At 39.0% G+C, this 22778-nt stretch overlaps 1 protein-coding gene across 6 annotated transcripts in view; it reads right to left on the reverse strand.

Moving 5' to 3' along the window:
* INVS (inversin) overlaps positions 1-22778 on the reverse strand; it is an 89481-nt gene that overhangs the window by 6477 nt on the left and 60226 nt on the right. For all 6 annotated transcript variants that reach the window (XM_084510149.1, XM_084510152.1, XM_084510151.1 and 3 more), the window contains 7 exons: positions 19373-19528; positions 17747-17976; positions 16053-16159; positions 12817-13029; positions 5908-6209; positions 3634-4438; positions 156-385 (listed from right to left, as the gene is read on the reverse strand). In XM_084510149.1, the coding sequence (XP_084366275.1) occupies positions 156-385; positions 3634-4438; positions 5908-6209; positions 12817-13029; positions 16053-16159; positions 17747-17976; positions 19373-19528 (2043 nt within the window). The remainder of the gene's footprint in view (positions 1-155; positions 386-3633; positions 4439-5907; positions 6210-12816; positions 13030-16052; positions 16160-17746; positions 17977-19372; positions 19529-22778) is intronic.

Raw genomic sequence — 22778 nt, forward strand, 5'->3', positions numbered from 1 at the left:
TGAGGTGGTTCTTAAAACCAGAAAATTACAGAACTACCCACAGCACCTGAGACTCAAACTCATTGTGATAAATAGTTTAAATCCCTAACAATTAGTTAAGAAGTGTATGAAAGAATTCAAAACGCAGGGAGCACTTTGTTATAAGACAAAATTACCGTATATCTGCTTGAGGATGGACTGCTTGCTGGTTTTTATGGCTGAGCTGGTTTTGCTCACGGGTTTCAGAGTTTTACACGAAGGAGCTGACTTCAGAGGGCTGTGGCTCAGCTGTTTCTTCCAGGCAACCTGAAGGAGGAAGGCAGCTGCCTCTTGGCTCCATTTGTCTTCATCTTTGCACTGCCGCTTCGCGCCAAGAAGCCGGAACAACTCCTGTCGCAGGTGGTAACTAGAGGGCAGAAAAGAGAAGAGCGCTTGTTTGAGGTGACCTGCTTTAACTTTGGTGCTTTCAGCTCACACAGGGGATTACACGAGGAACTGGGGAAGCTGCACTCCCACTGATGCGCCAAGTCGCTCGGACGAGAAATGTTTGCTCAGAAGAAAAAGTAGGAACTGGGTTCAGTTCTGGAGGCATCCCTTGCCTCACACAGCTAATAGGGACCTGGCGTTACGGGTATCAGAAAATCGGGAGGAGAGAAAACCTATAAATATTTATGATGTAGCACTATAATCAATACTATTTTCTCATTTTCTCTGTATTCGCAAAATAACATCACATTTTCGACTGCGCTTTACCACGTTGTTATTTCGGGTAAATCAATGCAAGGGAAGCCAAATCTACCTGCACATCCCTACAGAAATCCGTGCTGTTTCCATACGGTCTCCAAAGATGCTCCCCCCTGCCCCATTGGCAGGGGTCTTCTGGCTTTCCTCCCCTTCCCCTCAGCACCTCCCCAGCTCCCAACCTCCTGCATGCGGTCACAGCCCCGTGCCAAGAGGTGACCGCAGATTATCTGTCCCTCCCCCTGGAGTGCCTGGTGGCCCCAGCAAATGAGGAGGGAGGGCCCTTCTTGTATTTCTCTTTTGGTCCTGAATCAGGTAGAAGCCTTCAATCGGATATTGGCGTTTCACACTAACAAAGTCAATTAACTGGCCTGGCAATTAACTCTGAATCTTCCCAGCACAAAGCTGCCACAAACGAGCATTGAGCAACACTTGTAAAATATTAATTGTCAGTGTTTGGTACGCGGCCAGAAGGCATCGATCAGCTTCCCCGCTGGCATCCAAAGCACTGCCTGAGCTCAGGACAGGAGCGTTAATGGGGGATAGAGGAAGAAACGCTTTTCTAGGGAGAAAAAGCAGAATGGGACCAAGTTTGGTGCACCGTGTGTCTGATCTGTGGTGCCTTAGCAAAACACCCAGTACTTAGCACAGGTAAGGCACAGAAAAGAAAGGTAAGGGGTGTGTGGAGCAGTAACAGGCTGAAACCCCTCGACTCCAGCAGCAGCCCAGCTGTAACAGCAACCAAATGGCTTCCAGTTTTGTCAACTCCCTGTGGGCTGCAGGGAAGGGGACAGGCCCCAGTGCTCCTGAGGAGACAGCGAGGCAGACACGGGCTCTGCAAGCCTCAGCGAGCAGGAAGAGCACTTAACCTTTGGCAAGGCGCACACCTTGACGTGGGCTCTGTGGGACTGCATTTACAAGGCCTGCCGACGCTGGGAATTGAGACATTTGAAACTCGAGCACATTTTTCTACAGTTCTGTCTGTCTCCAGGTGCAGGCTGTTCACCTGCACAAGCCTGGACTCAAAGACAAACAGGTGAGACCCTCTGACTTGGGAGCCAGAGGAGGAGCAAACGCAGCCTCCCTTGCAGTCCTGCAGGATTTACGATACTCATTAATGTTCTGTACAGTGTCTGAGTTTTGTAGGTGCTACAAATATATTTACTTGTCTTCATTGATTCTTTAAATGGCAGATTATTAAACAAGCCTAAATCCCCACGTTTTCCACAGTCTTTTAAGTAAGTGAGCAACCACCTGCTGCCAAGAGACCAGTCTGTGCATGAACCTGCACACGCTTCCAGTCTAGGTAGTGCATCACCATGGTTTTGCGGGTGGGTATTTTGGAAAGATCTATCCAAAATCCTCGGATAGCCAAAAATTTAAACTGAATGCAAAGATTTCTGCAGGGGTAAGCCAGCTGGACACAAGGCTTCAGATCCTGAGTCTTGTGAGGTAATTTGCACAAGCACTCAGTGTGCATCTTCACACTGACTGGAAGCTGTATCAGGCACCTGCTGCTTTGTAAGGATTTTAATCTTCTGTTGATTGAAAACATCATAACCTTCAGAAGAAATGGCATCACGCAGGGATGTGCTCCCCTAATCTAATCCTGACTTCCTTTGCTTTTTGGTATCCAAAAGGATCTGAAAGCAAAACAAGAATTCAGGTTCAGAAATAGAAGAGAAGTTAAAGGACAATTTAGAACATTTGGGAAAATTTGGGAAGGTAAAAAAAGTGAGAGCTTTGATTTGCAGACCTGTGTGCAGACCTACATGTATGTGCAGATGTCATAAAGAGCAAGCAGACACCAAAGATGAGAGAAGTACAGAAATACTGTGTACAGTGACACTGTATTAAAAAGTCAGAATTTTCACCCCTCAAAAAGGCTCAAAATGGATTAAAAATAACATGAACCCAAATGCTAGCATTCCCCTGGAATAGGGGTGTACTTCCAAAAGCCAACGTCACTTTTGGATGCCAACACCAGTGAAGAGATAAACCGCAATATTACAGGGCTGTAAACCCAACCTCGTGCTGGGAAATACTTCAGCTAATCAGTAAAAGAGCTGGAGCAAACAGAAGCATTTGTTTTGTTGAGCCAACATGAATGTTCAAACGGCCACATTTCAGCTTAGGAACAAACGAAGCACCAGCTTGGACCACGGGGCACCTGTGCTGGTACCCACCTCACCTCCACCAGTGGCCAGCAGCAGCTGCCTCTGTGCAGGACGAAACCTCTCTGCACTCCCTAAGTTAACTGTAAAAAGTGATGGGTTCCCAAAACTCGGCAAGCAATAAGCTGGTGATGCTTGTCTCTTGGCTGCCTGGTGCCTTGTGCAATGGGGAACACGGGTGGCACTCCCCTTGCAAAATCAGGACCTTAGGATTTTGTAAGCCTGGAAACAGCGCCGAACACAGGCAGCACAACCTCGTGGTTACCACCTCTCAGAGCTACGTGGTGTTACACCACCAGATCTCTGCTTTCCAGCACAGCAGGCTCACACAGCAGCGATTCAGAGCTGGTCTTTCAATTTTTGGTCACGGCCTTGCCATGAGACACAAGCAAGGCTGCCTCCATGAGCAAGGCTGCTAACGAACGTGAGAGCAGTGAGCGCGGGGCTGAGGCGGATCCCGATCGACGCTCTACTGAGAAATATCAATGCGTGAAATAGAAGTGTAATAACTCCTCCAATTATTAAAAGTCATCACTTACCTTGCACTTTTTATGAACTTGCTAATGCAATTCTAGGCATCTGGCACACACTTCCACTGGTTTGGTGAAAGATTATTAAATTCCTGATTTATCACTGGTAATGTTCCAAGCAAAAGGCCCAAATAAAACACATTGCTGACGCCTAATGTGATTTACATCTAATTGTGCCTCATCTCCAGCTACTGAAATAGCAGCCTTACCTTCTCCACGTCCTCTGTATAACTGTGGCAGCGTAGTTCTTCTTCCGAAACAGCTCTTTCCTTTTTCTTTCTTTCTCTATTATCTGCATTCGAACCTCCAAAGGGATTAGTTCAATATTTGTACTTTGCCATGCGACAGAACATAATTGATCATCTACATTCCTGGATCCGATTCCGCCTGTTTTTTCCAAGTTCAAACTGTCATCGGAGGCAGAACACGCTGCTGGATTTCTTGGCACGGTTCTGGTAGATTCTGCCTCAACAGACAATAAAGGGGAGGGCTTTTTCGCTAATTCATTATTTCCCACATTGTTAGTTTGTTCTACGGCATGCACGCTGGCAGTTCTGCTGTTTACAAACACCGTTTTGGCACTCCCTGGTCTGCTAGAACCAGCTGGTGAGCATCTCTCATCGTTTACCTCTTTACTTCTGGATTTTTGCTGATGCCTTTTGCCCTTTGGAACAGCTTCACACTGCTTGGAACTTCTCGCAACTCCCCCAGCACAACTGATGCTGCACACGAACGCAGAATTTCCTTCACCGTGGTCCCTGCTACCAGACGAAGACTGACTTTGATCCCGTAATCTCTCCCCAGCACTGGCAGTCCTACAAGCAGAAGTGTGCCTTCTGCTACCACGAGCAGAAGTACCATTTGCCTTGGTGGTGTGCTCTCTGTGCTTTTCTCCATCCACTTCCGTAGCAGCTGCAACCTGATGCTTGGCTTCAACTTTTGTCACCTCTTCTGCTTTGCCACAATGGAAATGGACACAACTTGGCTTGCTTCTGATGTGTTTTCTCGATAATTCTTTAAACAGAGAAATGGAAACACATGTTCAGCATTCAGTCTTCAAAGGTTACTACTCTATTTTTTTTCTCAATTACTTAAAGGGAAAAAAAAAAGTTTAATTAGGAAGAATTAGAAGAGGTAATGATTGCTTGGAATAGCACAGTCCCAGACTTCTTCATTTGCTAACCATTCTCCAAGTATCTCTCTTTCACACACTAAATCTGAACTAGATGCCTAAAAAAGTTCACAGAGAAAAAACGTTTCTTCACCTACCCGAATATGGTGTCTTTTCCAAAGAAACCAGCTCACCACATGGCAGAAAAATGCAGCCACGTGAACACACCTGCTGATTGCAGTGAGGACACCCTAACAGGCTATCCTTGTTTCCAGCTTCCTTGCCAAATTTCTGCTCTATCCACCCTGCTCAACACTGGCACACAATGTCAATGTAAGCTACTGATCCAGGAAACCCAAAGCAATGGTTTTGTCGATACCTTCCTTGATATCCTAAAAAAACTTCAAAGTTCTTCCCATTTTTCCCTTGATGCAAGGTTTCTTTACAGAGCAGACAAAATGTGAGAGAGAAGCAGTTAAAGGATATGTAAAAGTGGAAAAAGCAAAGAAAGAAAGCTTTGATCAAAGAAAACCACTCAAGTTATCCAAATCCTGGTAAAACCATCCTGTATTTGACCTCACTGTAATGCTTTAGTGATACCCTCTGGTTAGCAGAATATGGCAGATTAGCAGTCTATACAGAAGAAACTCAGGATTATCATCAATGATGTCTCTGACAGAGAAGATTTATCATGGTGACAAGTCAATATGGGCTGAGAGGCTACTCTAACTTGCACAGGATTGTCATATGGGTAAATAGTCCTGTCTGTTATAGGACAGGAAAAAAAAATCTATAATATAATCTATTTTAATCGAGTATTACTTTAATTAATTATTTTTTAAATCTATGTTATTCTTTTTTTCTTATCTTCCAGAATGCAGAAGGAAATTCCCTCTCTTTTATTACAACAGGGAATCAACAAATTCAGAAGTGTGCTACTACAATTTTAGAAAAATGTGCCTTTTGATGCCAAGATTTCTGGGGCATAATTCCACTTCCAGTGAAGCCAAGTACAAAATTACCAGTGCCATCAATAAAAACAGCAAAGAGCTGACGTTCAGTTCACATGTATGAAATTTCCAGCACTGTCACATCATCATTTTGATCTCTGAAAAAGTTACTTTTTACAGAGTCTTTGAAAAAAGGGGCTTTGTTATTCTTAACTCACCAGGAGCTACTACCTGGTTTGCAAATATGGCCCGTAGAATGCTTTTTTATTTCAACCATGCAAACAGGAATCTGTATCCAACTCTGTCCCATATGAATTGCTTAAAAAATGAAAGAACAAGAAATGACAGAGTAAAACAGGCCCTACATATGAATTTCCCCAGACGTGGACAAAAAGGATAATCAAATAAAAATTATTACAAACCTTGACTGATTTTATGACCATCGCTCTGAGGCTCTGAAGATGGGCACGTCTCCTTTGGTGTCCCTTTGTTGTGACAAGCTTTAGGCGAACCTCTACTGGTTCTTCCTGGTTGAATTTGGGAAGCAGTGAGAGAGAGAGGTCTCTTACTCTGTATATCAGTTTGTTTGTTAGGCAGCTGCAGGAGGCTGGTAGTTTTCTCTCGATTCACTGGATTCTGTTGTACTCGAAACTTGCTTTGTTCCACACTCTGCGTTCCTTTCTGCAGCTTGGCTTCTTTCCTCTTACTTTCTTCTTCACGTTTCCTGTAATTACAGTAAATGCCATGAGAATTCCAAAGACAAAATTTTGGGAGCATGTATCTAACTTGAACACATTTGTCTCTAGAAGCCTGACACTGACAAAACAAAATCTTGAATATGACATCTTTTCTGTGAGAAAGGGCGACCTATTACACTGAAGTGTCTTAGCTTGATCCAAAATAACAACTAACTTGCAGCTACAGCTTAATGAAGGTTAAGTCCTTAGAAGTCAGCTTCCCATTCACTTTGCAGCAGTTAAAACTGATTTTAAAACACTCCCTCATTTAAAACTATGTAACTTAGGCTGTTTTTTTTTTTTTAATGCAGATACAAAACTGAAAAGCATAGTTTCTCTTTTCACTAGTTTTATTTTTAAATCTAAGGAAAAAAAACAGTACCCGTGGAAGGATTTGAAAAAAGGTGTCAGAAAACAAGAAACATGATACTAATAAGAACGCTTTGAATTAGTAATGAACCATGCTTTAATATAAACAGTAATGCGATGCACTCTATTTATTTGAAAATCAGAAAACTTCATAAAAGACACGTCATCTGCTTGAAAATTATTCTTCTTATTTACCTATGTAACACCTATTACAGACAATTACCAACCAACTTCAAATTAGCTATAGGACTAACCTGCTGGTATATACTTAGCATTGGTAGATAATTACGGAATTTATTTTGAAATAAACCTGATCTAGTGGGTGGCATCCCTGCCCTTGGTAGGGGTGTTGGAATTAGATGTTCTTTAGGGTCTCTTCCAACCCAAACTGTTCTGTGATTCCATGATTTTACGTAAATGGATTACACATTATATAAATGATAAATCCTGAAAATACGAGACGGGAATTAAAAACTTGTGTCATGCATCTCTTAAGCAGTGCAGATATAAAAGAATTCTGGACAAGGTTACGAAAGGCACATCTGCTCAATAAAATTTTGCAGCCTATTTTGAAATACAAAGAAACATGGTTGCACTTTCAAATTGTTTTCCTACAAAGCAGAACAACCCAACAACAAGTAGCAAACGCTCCCTATCTACCTACCATCGAATTTGTTTTTATAAATTAAGCGCGGGTTAGGAGACGAAGTGACACTTTTCCTGTTGGAATGGACAGCTGGTAAATGTCGTATCATGTAGCTGCCTGGTATTTTAACTCGCTTGCAATGCTCCAACATAGTTTGCAGCCTGTTGACACATGAGCTCACAGCACAGCATATGACAGGTTAGTTATGCAGCATGCCATCCTCGCTTCCTGGGAGTCGCATCAATGCCAGGACGTGTCATTTCGGTGTGATGTGCCAGGGAGAAGCCTTAACTTTATCTGTCAGGACTATCTCATGAAGTGCGCGCCGCCGAAGAAGCTGATTGAACTTTGTACCTGAAAAGCTGTTAATTGATCTAAAAAATACACTCCTGGCAGCCCGAGGCTCAGTATTCCCCGTGGCAAGGGAAAAGGGGCCAGCTTCAAATAATATCGGCATTCCACAAGCAGACTGCGTGGGGATGTCTGTCTCGTGTGCAGGATGGATCTCACTGCCATTGCTCTGCCGTTTGATCTGAGAAATCAGATCTTACTATTCACACAACACTCATTTTCACCAGTACCTTCCCCTCAGTGTTAGGAAAGAAAGCGTGAGCCAGGTTGTGTGACACACGAAAGACAGAGTGGCCTGCACGCTTTGGACCAGCAGATTAGCTCAAAATGTTAACATCAGCGACATGCCAATTGTAAAGTTATGGAAATGACACAGGACTGGAAGTTGAGAAGAAGTAAAAGGGGATTTCTTGTGCTAATTTTGCAGATGAAACTGATGAAGTAATAAAAGGACTGGATTTCAAAGCTCCCTGTTCATAGGCCATCATCCTAATTGTCACAGGATAGCTTAGCTGATTAAGTTTCCTGAATACTTACAAACCTCCCGTTGGGGTTTGCTTTATTTGATCACAAATACCATTTGTTTTACAGTGAAAGATATTTTCAAAATAAAAAAAAAAAATCGATTTTTACTCTTGTCTCAATTAAGAGAGCAGGTTTCATGAACAGGTAAAGGAAGCAGACAAGTTTCTAACTTAAGGGCTCTCAGTCATTCTCAGGAGGTTCCAGCAACTCTGCAGGATCCAAACTAGGACTCTAACATTGGACACCTTAAGAGTCTTAAATTTATACTTCATTACAAAAGCGATGCAGTGGAATAAGGTTTTGGCATCCAAAAAAGAACAGTTTCAGCCTTAACCATTTCTGAAGACATAGAGATGCTCTGATTTTTTGATCCTGCTAAAATGAATTCAACCTTTTCTGTTCTGTTAAAAACATTTAGTGTTTTTTTTTTCTTTTTTTTTTCCTTTTTTCTTTTTTTTTTCCTCCTCTATCAGCTCTGTGGAGATCATTTTAAGTTTAGAACACGGCCAAGTGCCTGGAGAGTATTTACAGAGTTACCCTTGCAGAAGAAGTTACTTTAAAAATCATACCTGAAAACAGATCTCCAGCTGTGCTCCTACTACTGCTGAGGCTTTATCTGGACCAAGAGGAGTTATATTTCACATTGTGTAAGTAGCTATCTCCTGCTAATACAATCCTGCATGGCTGCTTTTAAAACCATAGCACTGTTGATTCATGACATGTTCGGCTTCTGATCGACTATGACCTTTTAACAGATACTCCTTAACCTTAACAAAAATGTTAAAAACCCAGTTAATTACTGCCAAGCATTCCTGTGTTGAGTGGCCATACAAAATGTGGAGAGGTGTGCATTTGTGCACACCTGACCTCCTATTTTTGATTCAGTCATTTCTCAGATGTATTAACACCATTCTGATTTCTAAATTAGACTTCTGCATGCTTACAGTCTTCTCCATCTTGCTACCATTTGCGAATTCAACACTTTACTTTTTACGTGGACACACTACTGTGTGAGATCCAGGGTGGATTTCTGCTCATTTCACAAATACTGTAGTCCCACCAGGCCTCCTTAAGTCTTTAAAGGTAACCCTTTTATGATTTTATCAGCTAGTTTTCTGTATATCCCAGGATGAATTTCATCAAGCCAAGCGGATCTGAAAGCATCTTCCTCATCCAATTAGTCTCTAAATTGCTCTTTCAGTATTTTATCCTGCATTCCTACCCTTTGTTGCTAGTGTGAATTCCATTTGCTATTGAACATCATTGGACGTTTAATGAAGAATACAACAAAAAAGCAAACAAACAAACAAAAAGAGCATTTCAGTCTTCTTACCATCACTTATGGACCAACTCTTATCCTTTTAAAATGTATGTGTTTACAATAATTCTTGTGATATCTCACATCCCCTATTATTTGTTCTTATTTTGTACCTCAGCTTTTCTAATTTTATCAATGTATATTATTTCTGCCCTCATTTTTTTAGTGATGGCACAAACTTTCCACTATGTGCTTTCCCTTTTCAGTTTGCTGAAAAGCTCATTATTTTCTCTCTTGCTATACGCCCTCTCTTCACTCAGCATGCAGGCCTTACTACCAGTTTTTTGAAGGATCTCATAATCTACTTGCACTCTCTTGCCCCGAGCAACAGTCTTCTAAATCTATTGAAGGCCATTTCATTGAACTGTTTTATTTTCTTGCTGTTCTTCTCTTCCTAAATATCATGACTTATTTACCCCTTATTCACTTTCATCCATGTTCCCTTTCATATTCACATTCTCAGGCAGTTTCCCTCAACTGGTCTGAATCAAATTCAGAAGACTTGGTAAAAACAGAGAAGTATGGTTTCAGGAACTTATTCTGAGAAATTCAAAAGGAAGGTGAAAGAGTGATGAATGAGCTCTGAAGCCCTTTCAAATCCCAACATGCTGGTTATTGTTTTTCTCTGAACATGTTTTAAATACTTTACATGATCTCCCTAAAGATCAGGTTTTCTAAAAGAAAGGCTTGTTCCTGAAAAAATGTAGAAGTCCAACATTTTACCTCTATGTAGAGTTACAGACTATTTTTTAAATGTGTCCTTCCTTTTCTGAGTTACTGTCCTAATGCAGTGCTTCTTCCCTGAGAGGTTGACCACACAATATGGAATACATGCTGGAAGGGATCTCCAGAAGACATCAAGGCCAACATTCTGCTCAAAGAAGGATCATCTATGAGGTCAGGAGGTTATTCAGGGATTTATACTGCAAGGTCTTGAAAATCTTTAAGGATGGAGACCTCTTTGGGCAACCTGGTCCAGTGCTTGACTGTCCTCACGGTGAAAAGATTTCTCCTTATTTCTCATTTCAGCTTACATCTATTATGAGTTTCCCAGGGGCTGAAGTGAGGCCAACCAGTCTGTAGATCTCCAGATTGTTCTTCTGGCCCTTTTTGAAGCTGGGTGCAACATTTGCTTTCTTTCAGACAGTGGGGACCTTTCCAGATCTCTGTGACCCTTCTGAGTACCTCCAACTCACCTGTGTCTGCTCTCATTAAATCACCCATACCGTTCACACCAGGCCCACATTTTCTTTGCTCAGCCTCTTATTATCAGTGTAGAAGCAGAAGCTCAGCTCACTGGCTGGGATATCCCTTCCCAATCTCAACTCCATTTGAATTTTGCTTTTCCTGACACCGTCCCTACATGCCCAGGTAATGTTTTTAGGCTTCTCCATATAGTCTGTCACTGCTTCCACCTCTTATCTCTGTCATAGCTCCTCTGCTTAATGAACAGGCTAATTAATAACATGCAGATTTAGGGCTGATTTATTAAATGTGACTCACTAACAGAACATATTACAAAATGAGTTTTAAATTCATGCACCAAAGTAGGCTTTTTTTGTTGTTGTTTTTAGTTTTGTTTCTTTTCCAATCTAGTTCACACTTATTCTGGATTTGCACATGTCTACTCTTATCTGGAGAGCAGATTTTTAAACATCAGTAGGGATATTAGTTGTTTGTATGTAGCAACACCCTGGCCAAGCTGAACTGTGCAATGCACAGATGGACATTCAGTATGATGACAACATAATGTCCCCTCCAGTTTATTACAGATCATAAAATTGCAATTAAATTAAATTTGTTATGTGTCAACTTGATTTGCTTGTATACTCCAATTATATTTTAATTCTGTTTTTATGGTATTTGGTACACAGACTTTGTCTCTATTGTTTTCAAACAAATCAACAGCAACTTAGTAAGTTTCAGAAAGTACTTTAGAAACTCACAAAGGAAAACAATGAGAAAAACACACCCAAATTTCCATGAAGCAATCCCTTTTTGTTAAATCTTCCGGATGGGGGATCACAGATTCTTCTAAAAATGACTGTCATCACAAAGAATATAAATACCTCAAATTGGTAGTCACTTGTGATCACACAGCAAGAAGCGAGTTCTCCAAATTAAAAAGAAATGTATAAGATACTCAGAATATTTTCAAAGGCAGCTTCTCCACGTATGAGTCTGACTTACACCAACTTCAGAAAACACAGTAGTAGGAGGGCTGCAAGTTACAACTTTAGGATCCAAAGATGTGAACAAGAGATTAGTTACCTGGTGTTTCTAGCTTTGATTTGTAATGGCCATTAACAAGTATTAACCAGTATGGTAGCAGCATTCAAACCCAGTGAAGGTCAGGCTGGCCAGTTATGCAGAGCAAACTAATTAATTGGAAATACAGCAGACTGCAGCTCATTTGTCTATGATATATAGATGCAAGAAAAAACTCTCCATGTTCAATTGAATTGAAAAAAAAAAAAGATTATGTTGTCTCTTCATTCCCATTTTTCTTTACAGAAAAAAATGCAAAACCATATAAAAATATTTTCAGACTGTTATGTTTTCATTCCAGCATCAGATCTCGAAGAGAATCCAAGTGCTAATTTGTTCTTATTCATGTTGTGGACCTTAAGGGTACAGATCAACCAACTAAAGCATTCTGATGATCATTTTTGTAATTTTGTATTTTAGAATTTCATCACTTTGCTACCAATTGTTTCAACTGAAAAGAGCAGAAACTCATTCAGAATCTACACATCCTACAAATAACTATTCAAACTGCGTATTTTAATTATCTATAATCTAATCTAATATTTTTATGGTAACTGTCAAGTGCAGAAAATCTAACTGCAGTGCATGATACTGCCAAGACAGAAGTTAGAACTAAAATCCGGAAGTTCAGTTTGCTAGAAAAGCACAGCCTCCCCTATGAAACAGTTAGTTAGCCTTATTTAATTGGGTTTCTCCAAGTACATCTCATTCATTTGCATCTACTTATGAATTGCTTTTCAAAACATGGTATCAAAGATTTGTTGGGTCAATAATTATTTTCACTACTTTAGAGTGATAAATGTTTTCCAAAACTTTTTTATCATCCCACAGAATATTAGCTAAATATAATGATTCTAATATGCTTGTTTCCTGGTGTTTGGTATTTTGCCTTGTTCATGAACATTATATAAAGATTCTTATTTAATTTGGGATTGCCTGAAAAACAGTTTTCATCATAGTATTATGGAAAAAATTCCATTATGTGCTTGCAAGTTTCATGAATTTTAGTAAGAGGAACAGTAAGTGATAATGAGTAATGGATAAAATCATACACTAATATACATAAACTTACAGTAAATGTCTATTTGCTAGAGGATATTTCAAGTCTCAGACTTACTTGGCAGCAGCGTCTTTTCTCAGCTGTTCGTGTTTCATTAGGAGATTCTTCCTCTCTTGAAAAGCCTTTCTAACTTTATATCCTTTATAGACAGCCTGAATTTTGAAAGCCGCAATGTCCTGTATAGCAGCTATAGACAGAGCTCCGTGTTCCAACATGAACTGAATCACTTCATGGTGTTCCCCAAGCAAGGCATAATCAAGTGGAGTGTACCTGAAAAAAAGAACGCAGCAATCATCACTGAACTAGATTCCTAATGTAATGTGCGTTCATGTTACGAGATTCATCCTGAATAAGGCAACTTCTAGTATGAAGACTGATTAAGCAGTGCTTTCAGTAGGCCACTGTTCTTCTTTTAAATACTATTTTCCTGTCTTGCTCATTGTGCATACCTTGATTATGTTTAAGGCTTATTTTAGTTTCCTAACTTGGCAGGAGGTAGACATTATTAGGTGTCAGACTCAAATCCTCCAAAGTCCTAGCCACAGGAGTAACTGCTTTAAGAAAACAATCTCAAAGAAGTTATTAAGGTTCACATACAGAAAGATCGTCTAAGTAAAAAGTTAAATTATATTTTGTGTTATTTACATACGCATTTAAGTTCTGAAGATGTACTGTTGAATCTGGCTTCGCTCCTGTAACAATGACTGAGGACAGCAGAGCTGGCCTGCAAGAGTATTAAACCTGCATTAACGAGTAACATTTTTTTTTTAAAGAAGCACTAGAAAGTCTTAAGTCCGCGTTCAAATTGATGAGGGTGATAAAAGTATTAAATCTCTTTGCTTTTTAATAGCGTCAAAGTTGCCTCAGCACTTTTGAAAAAAAAATTCCTCCAATTTCTACTGTCGATAGGGAAGCAAAATATGCCTGCCTCCCTCACCAACACTGAAACATTAGGCAAAGACATTTAGTGACTGAAAATTATCAGTCACAAACCATAACCCAGGCCATATAAACCAAGATCTTCAAGCAGTAAGTGTCAATGCATATAATTGTGAAAATTAGGGCTCTTCTTGATGGTAACTTGCTAGGACACAATACTGGTAAGCCAAGAAAAACAGACAGAGAGAGCACAATTAGACTTGCCACCCAGCAATGATTTGATGGAAGGATTAACAGTATCTGAACTGAAATGTCTGCAGGAATAAAGACAATGACATAACACGAAAATCTGTATGTCAAGGTGTGTTGATAGCATTTAAAGAAAGACAGATTTTTTGATAAGCCAGGAAGGGGTACTTCAGAAAGGGCTTCATTTCAGAAAAACACATTTTTAAAGCATAGCTAGTTTTGAATATTTGACTTTACAGGTACAAAAGATATTGAAGTGTGCTGCTAACATGTATGTACCAAGGCAATATTATGGATCCCATTCATGCAGACCCATATTCCTACACACAGATTCTCTGACTCCATTAGAACTACCTTAGAAAGTAAAAAGCACTCTATCAAATCTGAAGAGGGGGTTGTATAACTGGACACTACCCGTTCAAGGCTGCTCATGGACACTTCTCACAACCACCCGTTAATGAGTTGTGTCAGTCCTTCAGACTAGCAGTTGATCGCACACATACAAGCAAGTGGCCAACTTAAAACCTTCGATGAAATCTCAGCTCCATCTTTTCACAAGCTGATTTAGTTTTAACTGCTAGGTTTGAATCTTGAACTAGCGTCTCATACTGAACTCTAAGAACATCCAGAGAGGCTTCCTTCTGTAGGTGTATTGGAAAAAAATTACTATTTTCTGAAACTGTTACTCAATGAAAAAGCAATTTCATCCAATTAGATGAATCATATTTTACTCATCATTTTTACTCTCTCTTACAACACTTGACTTTCTTTTCCACTATCCAAATTTCTGCTGTTTTACAACTTGTTTAATAAAACAAGGTTTTGTAGATGTCTACTAAGAGGCAATTGTGCAATTTCTATATATAAAATACATGTTTTGGAAAATTAAAGACTGATTCATCTTGAAATATTGGGGATATGCTTTGTTCGGCACATGGACTAGTGCTTAAGAGCTGCCATCTGGAATGCTGCTAGTTATATTTTGAGTAATCTAGGCTCATACATAAGAATATATACGAATCCCAGAAGAGAAACAAAACTAGATACTAACTGAATGACTACGGAAACACCACAGCTAAGGTCTTTTTCTGATAGTTGAGTATCATTAATACATTCCAGCAATGTAAGGAAAAGAACAGGCTCCTTTCTAGCAAAATATTGGCTTTTAATCGTACTTATTAAGAGTAATTTAACTACAGCTGTTTATTTAATTTTCCATCAAAAATTACTAGAGAGAGTATTGGCACTACTTCATTAGGAACTACTTAATGCTTTCATTTGTGTTCCTCACTAAAAAATGAGAATACATAGAATAGGAAAAGAGATCTGAGTGGTTAGAGTAGAGAACAAAGGAAAAATGATGGGGGAAAGAAAGCAATGAAAAACTGGGGTAAGCAAGGAAGTTTCAAGCCTAGCACTAAAATATGGGGCTTAAAAATATTTAAATTATTTAATATGTTGAAATATTCAAATGTATATGACATGCTGATCGCAATTTTATTTATGATTATGATGAGGTCATCTCCTCTAAAAAAGCATTATACATTTCTGTTAACACTAATTATCTTCATGGTCAGGTGACTAATTTGAACTCCACAACCCAAATCACTTTAAAAAAAAAACTATTATTTACGTGTCAATGAAAGACAAAGAAAAGAGGTGCAAATGTACTGTCTCTTTATGAATATAGGAAGATTTATTTTAAAAGCAGGCCTTTAGAATACAGTCAATCACCAAGTAATTTGTAATCACCATTTTAAAACGTAACATTACATTTCTCCCATTTCCTTTCTTCATTGTGTAATCCTATCAAATAGAAAAGAAAAATTCCAGCCTATGCCAACAGCAGCAGAAATGCCTTTTCATTTTTTCAGATCTGTTGTCAACTTCATATAAATGAAAAACATCCTTAATATTCGAAATGAGACTAGAATGAAGAAATCCATGAGCTCAAGGTTCAAAAGTATAAACAGTTGAAGTTTACACTTGCAATGTCTTACTTAAAGAAGAGATTTTTCACATTTGAAATTGAAGCTTAAAATTATGGCACTCCTTTACATGCAAGGAAAATCATGATTCTGTGAAAATATCTGAACATTAAACATTTAAATCAATAAGTAGCATTTATGCTAAATTAGAAAATATCACATTCAGACAAGTAATACCTTTCCTCGCTGTTCTCCATATGATTAGGGAAAGCATCAAAACCAAGCAGTAACTTTATAGCATCAAGGTAGCCATTATTACAGAGCCAGTGTAAAGCAGTTCTTCCCTATAGACAACAGAACAGGAAAAAAAAATTATTCCCAAACTCTATCACACTACAATAGAAATTACAAATCGTACTGTAATTCAATCCTTTTCTGGACATGAAGGACTAGCAATTCTTCTAAATAAACTCACTTGTTAAAATAAAAGAGTACATCATTTAAAAATGAAATCACCTATTTTTTTTTTCTTCTTTTTAAACCAGATTGCTAAACTAGTGCCTTTTTTTTTTTTACATAAAGTAGCTGAAAATTAGCATTTGGAGACTGGCCCTGTGGGTGATTTCTTTGCAGCTATGCTGCCCTGGTCTGAAGCAGCTCTCAGCAACCTTTGTAACTCAGACTGTTTTCTAGGCTGATCCAAAATACTCTGACAAGACAGAGAGTTACTACAAAAAATCAAAATCTGATGAAGTTCAGGGCAAACATCAGCTCGGGCAAACACAGAAAGAAAGACTCCAGTTGTGACTTCTCTCACATGAAGCAGAAGTCCAACTCACAATACACTCACTGTACAGTATGCTGGCTGCACTCTGTACAACCACTATCACCATTATATGGTGATACTCTCAGAACTGGGATCAGAGATTCACAGTATGAATACCTTGAGGTCTTAATATCAACAAAACATACATGTAGGTATTCCACTTCACTTCTAGGGCACATCTCCTGTGTCTGCATCTTGCTTTTTTGAACTCTAAATTTAGGAAATAGCTAGAAGACTGGGTATCGTGAAAAAAACATAAAAAAATATTGAGCACAGTGTTAACAAGCTGGTCCCTAAACCCCAAGTGCTGTAGAGTATGCTGTAGTGTCTCTGTGAAAAAGAGGCCAGGAGCTGATGTGGGCACCTGCATTCGAGCTGATGCCACATGAACTGGTAGCAGGTTTGGAAAATGTTCTCAGAATACTCTGGAAAAGCCATAATAAAAAACAATTTTCCATTACCTGGAATTATCCATGCCCTATAATGAATAGCTAGAGAAAACTTTAATAAATTGGGTGAAATTCTTTTGATTGATGAAGTTCTACTGACTTCAGAGAAATAATGTCAAATAACAAAGAAATCTGTTATATGTTGCACAATTATTCTGGCTCCTAATTCCACTTACTGCTTGAACAATGGCACAAGAACATATAAACAAACCATTGATTCCCTTATTTATTTATTTATTATTCTCACCTGCAAGAGGTACACACATAAATAATTGAAGAAGATCTATAATCTCACTTGCAATATCTTACTTGCTCTACCTCACTAATACATGCTGAAGAAACACACTACAAAATCATATTCTTATATCACCTGTCAACAAGGAACATTAAAAGTGAAGAAATAAGATGCTTAAAAAGACTTGTCATAAAGATCACATTTTGATGAGGAAAAGCATGCCTTCAATTCATGCTGCATATTGAACTATTATATTTCATTCAAGACTTTAGAAGTGAAGCTATGGGAAAATTATGTCAGAATGCATTTCATTTCAGGATAAACAGCAGCAAACATGCTTCTGTGTTCCAGAGAAGAGAATGACCTTTAGATGTATGGTTATTCTTAAGTTAATGAAATAAACCAGTGAACGACAACATACCTCCTTATCCTGAATATTTGGATCTGCGTTATTCTCCAGTAACACTACCATGCAGTTAATGTAACCTCCATACGCAGCACACTGCAGAGGTGTTCTACCTGCATAATCCTGCACATTTGGGTTGATTTTATTTTCTATCAAGATTTGGCACACATCGGCATTTCCTCCCAGGGCTGCCCAGTGAAGGGGTGAATGGCCGTCTTGGTCAACCAAATCTACTCTTGCTCCTCCTGTAACAACATACCAATTTTTGAACATAACAAGAAAATAATTTTGAATGAAGAGAAAACAAAGACTAAGTTTATGTTCAAAACCAACTTTCTGGTACACTGGCAATTCAAGGAAATAATTCTGAACCAACAGAATCAACATTATTATCTAAATTTCAAAACCTAAACCAAAATGAATTGGCATTTAAATAATTTCAATGAGGGTCACACATCTAACAACTTTATAAGCTTCTGAGATCCTCTCAGATGCTTTAGAAACTTTAGGTTTGTCAAATGGCCTTGAAAAATCTAGCTGTTTTTTGTTCCAGGCCTATTAATTGCAATAAAACTTAGTTTTCTTGGTGACAAAATCACTTCTGATAACTAAACATCAGATATAACCTCTTTTTAAATCTCTAAAGCATACAATATAGAATAAAAAGATAAAATATTCACAGTGTAAGAATAACTTTTTAAAAAGTTTTTTTTTTTTTAATTCAAGCATGCTAAGATAATTTTATGCAGATAATTAATTTCTCTGTGTTCTTGTAAAATGCAAAAAGTCATTACAAAAATAAAACTCCACAATTACATAAACTCAAACTAACCATCAACAATTACTGTCTATATCATAAAATTTTTAATTAATCATAACTTGGATACTGATAACCAAGCTTCTTGCATCAAAAGTTATATGTCATAGGGAGTTGGAGGAAGAGCTTAACAGGAAGTTAAAATAAGTGCAGCAGTTAACAACGGAAACCAAACGTTTCAGTAAGAAAGGTTGTATGACAGAAAACCTGTAATTTGTTAGTCTACATACTTCACCTGACTATAAACAGGATACTATCTCCAGTAGGAGGGAGACTGCTCCCAGTCTACATCGAACTCTTCTGTGAGGTTAAAATGAAAGAATTTTGCATCTAAGATACCACTTTTCATTCAACATATTTTGTACAGTTCAGCAGAGCTTTTTCAATTATCTAAAACTGTGTGCACTGTTAAGTCTCATTTCTGTTTACAATTAAATTACTGTTTCTAAAATCCAATTATGGGAAAATATTAATGATTTAGGATTTTTGATAACTACCTTAATTAAAAATAAGCATTCATTTAAATAGTCAAAAAGTTTCCAAAGACAACTAAAAGTGATGTCTGACATAGAGAAAGCTTTATGGGGTCTTATTTATTGAAAGAAAAAAGAAAAAGAAAAAAACACCAAAACAATGACTTGTCAGGGGAAGATGTGGTTGAGAGACTAGAATGTACTTGGAACAGGCTTAAACAACAAAAAAAAAAGTTCAAGTTTTTAAAGTTTAGATTTAACTCATAAGGAAACAGATTAGATTTAGATTAGATTAACTCACAAAGGAACATCAAAACTCTGAATAGGTTTGTAAATTTTTTAACAGCTGACCTTTAATGAGCGTTTGTATCACCTCTTTGTGTCCCATCTCACAGGCTCGGAAAAGTGGAGTGTGTTTCATGACATCCAAAGCATCCACCTGTGCGTTATGTTCCAACAGCAACTTCACTGTGCTGACATGGCCAGAAAGTGCAGCAGCGTGTAATGCTGAAAGAATAAAGCAGTAAGAAAAAGAAATCACCATACCATGAGCTTTGGAGGTTCACAATTAGAATGGTCAAATTAAACAAATAACTTGGATCGTTTTGGTGGAAAAAAAATGGTTTTCAGCTGCCAGAAACTGAAGAATCCTAACAAGTGGCAGGCAATTATGATCCATGTTTCCTTGTCATACAAGCAATAGAGCACTGTAAGCAGAAAACCTGTTAGCTCTGAAGCATGTTTTTAACTTGCACAAATAGGAATTTTAACCTTGACAGCAGCAAAACTGGGTTATACTGATGATTTGTGGAAGTTTACCAGCTTTTGCTTAAAAAATTAAGAGCTTATATGATCTAGTTTTGCCTCTGTTTCAAGGCATTTATTGTGTTACCCCAATGGACATAAAACTGTCCATTTCAAAAGAAATAAAGCTTTCAAGAAAACATTGAAGAAATAATGAAAGCGCCATTTTTTCTTTCAAAAAAGCAAAGCTGTCTCAATTAAAATTAACTCCAGATAAGAACCTAGCTATTCGAACCCCTGCTTTTTTTTTTTTTTTCTTTAGAATTACTTGGAGAAAATTTTACACAAAATTATGTAGAAAGCCATCACATCTCACACAGTATCTTCAATTCTTTGCTTCCTTTGGGAAGAAGATATTGGACAAACCACATACCATATTTCCTCTCACTCTTACAGTTTAGGAAGTTCATTTGTATAAAAACTATTCAAATTAATTTTGCAGACTCCTACTCTGCCGTAGTTTTGTCTTCTCATCTTTGAATGTATGCAGACTTCACTGAATCCAAACCACCAAATAACACAGAGCTACTTTAGCAGAGTTAGGACAGCAGAGGTAAAGACATGGTGTCTTAGCAGCATCCTGCTGGCACTGTCACCTGCAGCTGAGGAAAATGCTGAAATGCCAGTACAACCAGTTCAGGGTTCCTTCTGAAAGAAAGGCAAACTACAGATAGCAATGAGATTGCAAGCAAATGGAGGCCATGTATTGGTGATTTCACTTACTACTTGATTTCAAAATGCTTTGGAATATTTCCTACAGTCAGCAATTGAATAAAATAATCTACGTTTACAGAGGTACACTGCCTTACATCTAAATTATTTCGTAGATGACAAAACACAAGTAGTATAGAATGAAAATAAAGATGCGCAATGCACAAATTGCACATCATTTTGTGCTGTGCATTCTTATATCCCCACGAAATTTCCTAAATACTCGAAGTTGGTGAGAATTCAATCTGCTCCAACGAGCACGATGCGGGGCTGCAAACAGCGCCTGCATGTTTCTACTTGTTTCATGTTAAAACAGGCAGGGTCAGGATCCAGCAGAGGCATTACAGAAAGGCACACCACAAAGGCCAGCGTCAGAAGGAATTGCTTCTTGAACCTCAGCCAGACTATCAAACTGCCAGGCTTTTAGTACTTGCCTGCCACTGTTTGCCACTGCTGCTGCTGCACACAGCTTATGAAACAGTAGCCTGGCATAACCTGTTACACAGATGCTAAAACATGCAGATTGTTTGTAATGACAGTGAAACGAACCTAGCAGGATTGTACTGCCTTAAAACACGGATTCTCAGAATCTGTGATAGGAACTGGAGTTGTAGTACAGACAAATGAGGCACTTCCTACAAGAAATGGGGTCACGGCCTGAGACAACACGAGTTGTGCTGCCTTCATAATGGAAATCCTGCCATTAGGATGTTAATAATGATCAAGAAAAAGGACATGGGGGTATTCATCACACTCCTGAAAAAATCTGTAAGCAGCAAGGTCTTCACTAGCTAGGCGAGTGGGTGGCTATAAGCAGAAATTTGACAGGAATGAGATCCCCGCTGCTTCGTACAACTTGGATGGGCCCGGTTTTCATGCCCTGACCTCACCGTAAACTTTAGGTTCTGGTTTTTGTACTGCACTTCTTATGAAACCAACAGGCAGTAAAGCACTCAATCAGATGACACATGGGGTGTGTATAACAATACCATAGAAAAAGAGCTGCTGTGTCAGCTTGGCCGGTGCTTCCCCTCGATCACTCATTCTGACGCAGGCATCTCGTTTCGCACTTTGTGCTCAATATTTTCTGGTAGGCCAAATTTTCTGTGATGGAGTCACGGTGACTGAAGAGATTCCTGGGCCAGCTGCTCACAATAGGACCTTTGTTGAGCCGACAGACAGGGCTCTCAGCATTGTAGGCAGTGACGGCAGAGCTATAAAGCTGCCCCTGTAATGCTCCTGCAGCGCTGCTCTCCGAGAACAGCGAAATTCCTTTCCCTTGGTGTCATTCTCCTACACAATGAGGAGAGCCTTGCTGCTCCCTCCAAGCTCTGAGCTGAATGGGGAGCTTGCTCTTTTGAAGCAAATGCAGACAGCTACGTTAAGGCAGCAATATAACTGGGCTGAACCGGGTCCCCGCACAAAAGCCAGCAAAACACAAACTTGAACTCTCCTCAGCAACTGTATCCCAGGCACAGGGGCACGCACATTATTTTCTGTTACTACATGGTTTCCTGTTGGGATACGACGCTACTTTGCCCTCGCCAAAACTTGGGGAGGATTAGGAATCTTCAGAAAATATCAGGTCTGCATGCAGAAGGTGATTTAGCCCTGGGCTTCCTTGTAGGTTTACAGCTCGCTACAACAAAGTTCACATTTGCACAATGGCGAGATTCAGATGGCTCGATAGCAAGCAAAGAATGGCACAGCTCTGAACTTTAAGGCTATTAGCGGGCTCTGCACAACGGCAGTTTTGAGTAAATGGAAAATCCATTAATTTCCTTGGATTAAAAGCCCGACAACAAAAATCAAGATTAGAAAGTGATTACACATCACCGCTACAAAAGGTGTAAGACTCGAGGATAATACAACCAACCACCTGAGTTATTCAAGCATGAAATCCACAACTGAGTCATTTCAGCAGCACGGCCTCTGAGTAGTGTCTGCAAAGAGCAAGCCCCTTTATAAGGAGGTTTTGCACAGCAACTACAACATTACTGCTCTTTAAGGTCCGAAATACTGTGAGGTATTTAAAAGAGACCTGTCACAGAAGAACAGAACCAGGCAGGACTAATAAAAGATGAAACAAAAATAAAATGGTCGAGTATGTAGCTTGTCAAGTCATCAGACACAAAGATTGAGATTTTAGAGATGTTGTCACAATTTTTAAGTCAAAAACTACAACCCATCAAAACTTGAAAAGACTGATCTTTGGTGTGCTAGTTTGTAAGGAAAGCTAGGA

The sequence above is a fragment of the Aythya ferina genome, assembly GCF_964211825.1.
Source record: "Aythya ferina genome assembly, chromosome: 2".
In the NCBI taxonomy this organism is placed as follows: domain Eukaryota; kingdom Metazoa; phylum Chordata; class Aves; order Anseriformes; family Anatidae; genus Aythya; species Aythya ferina.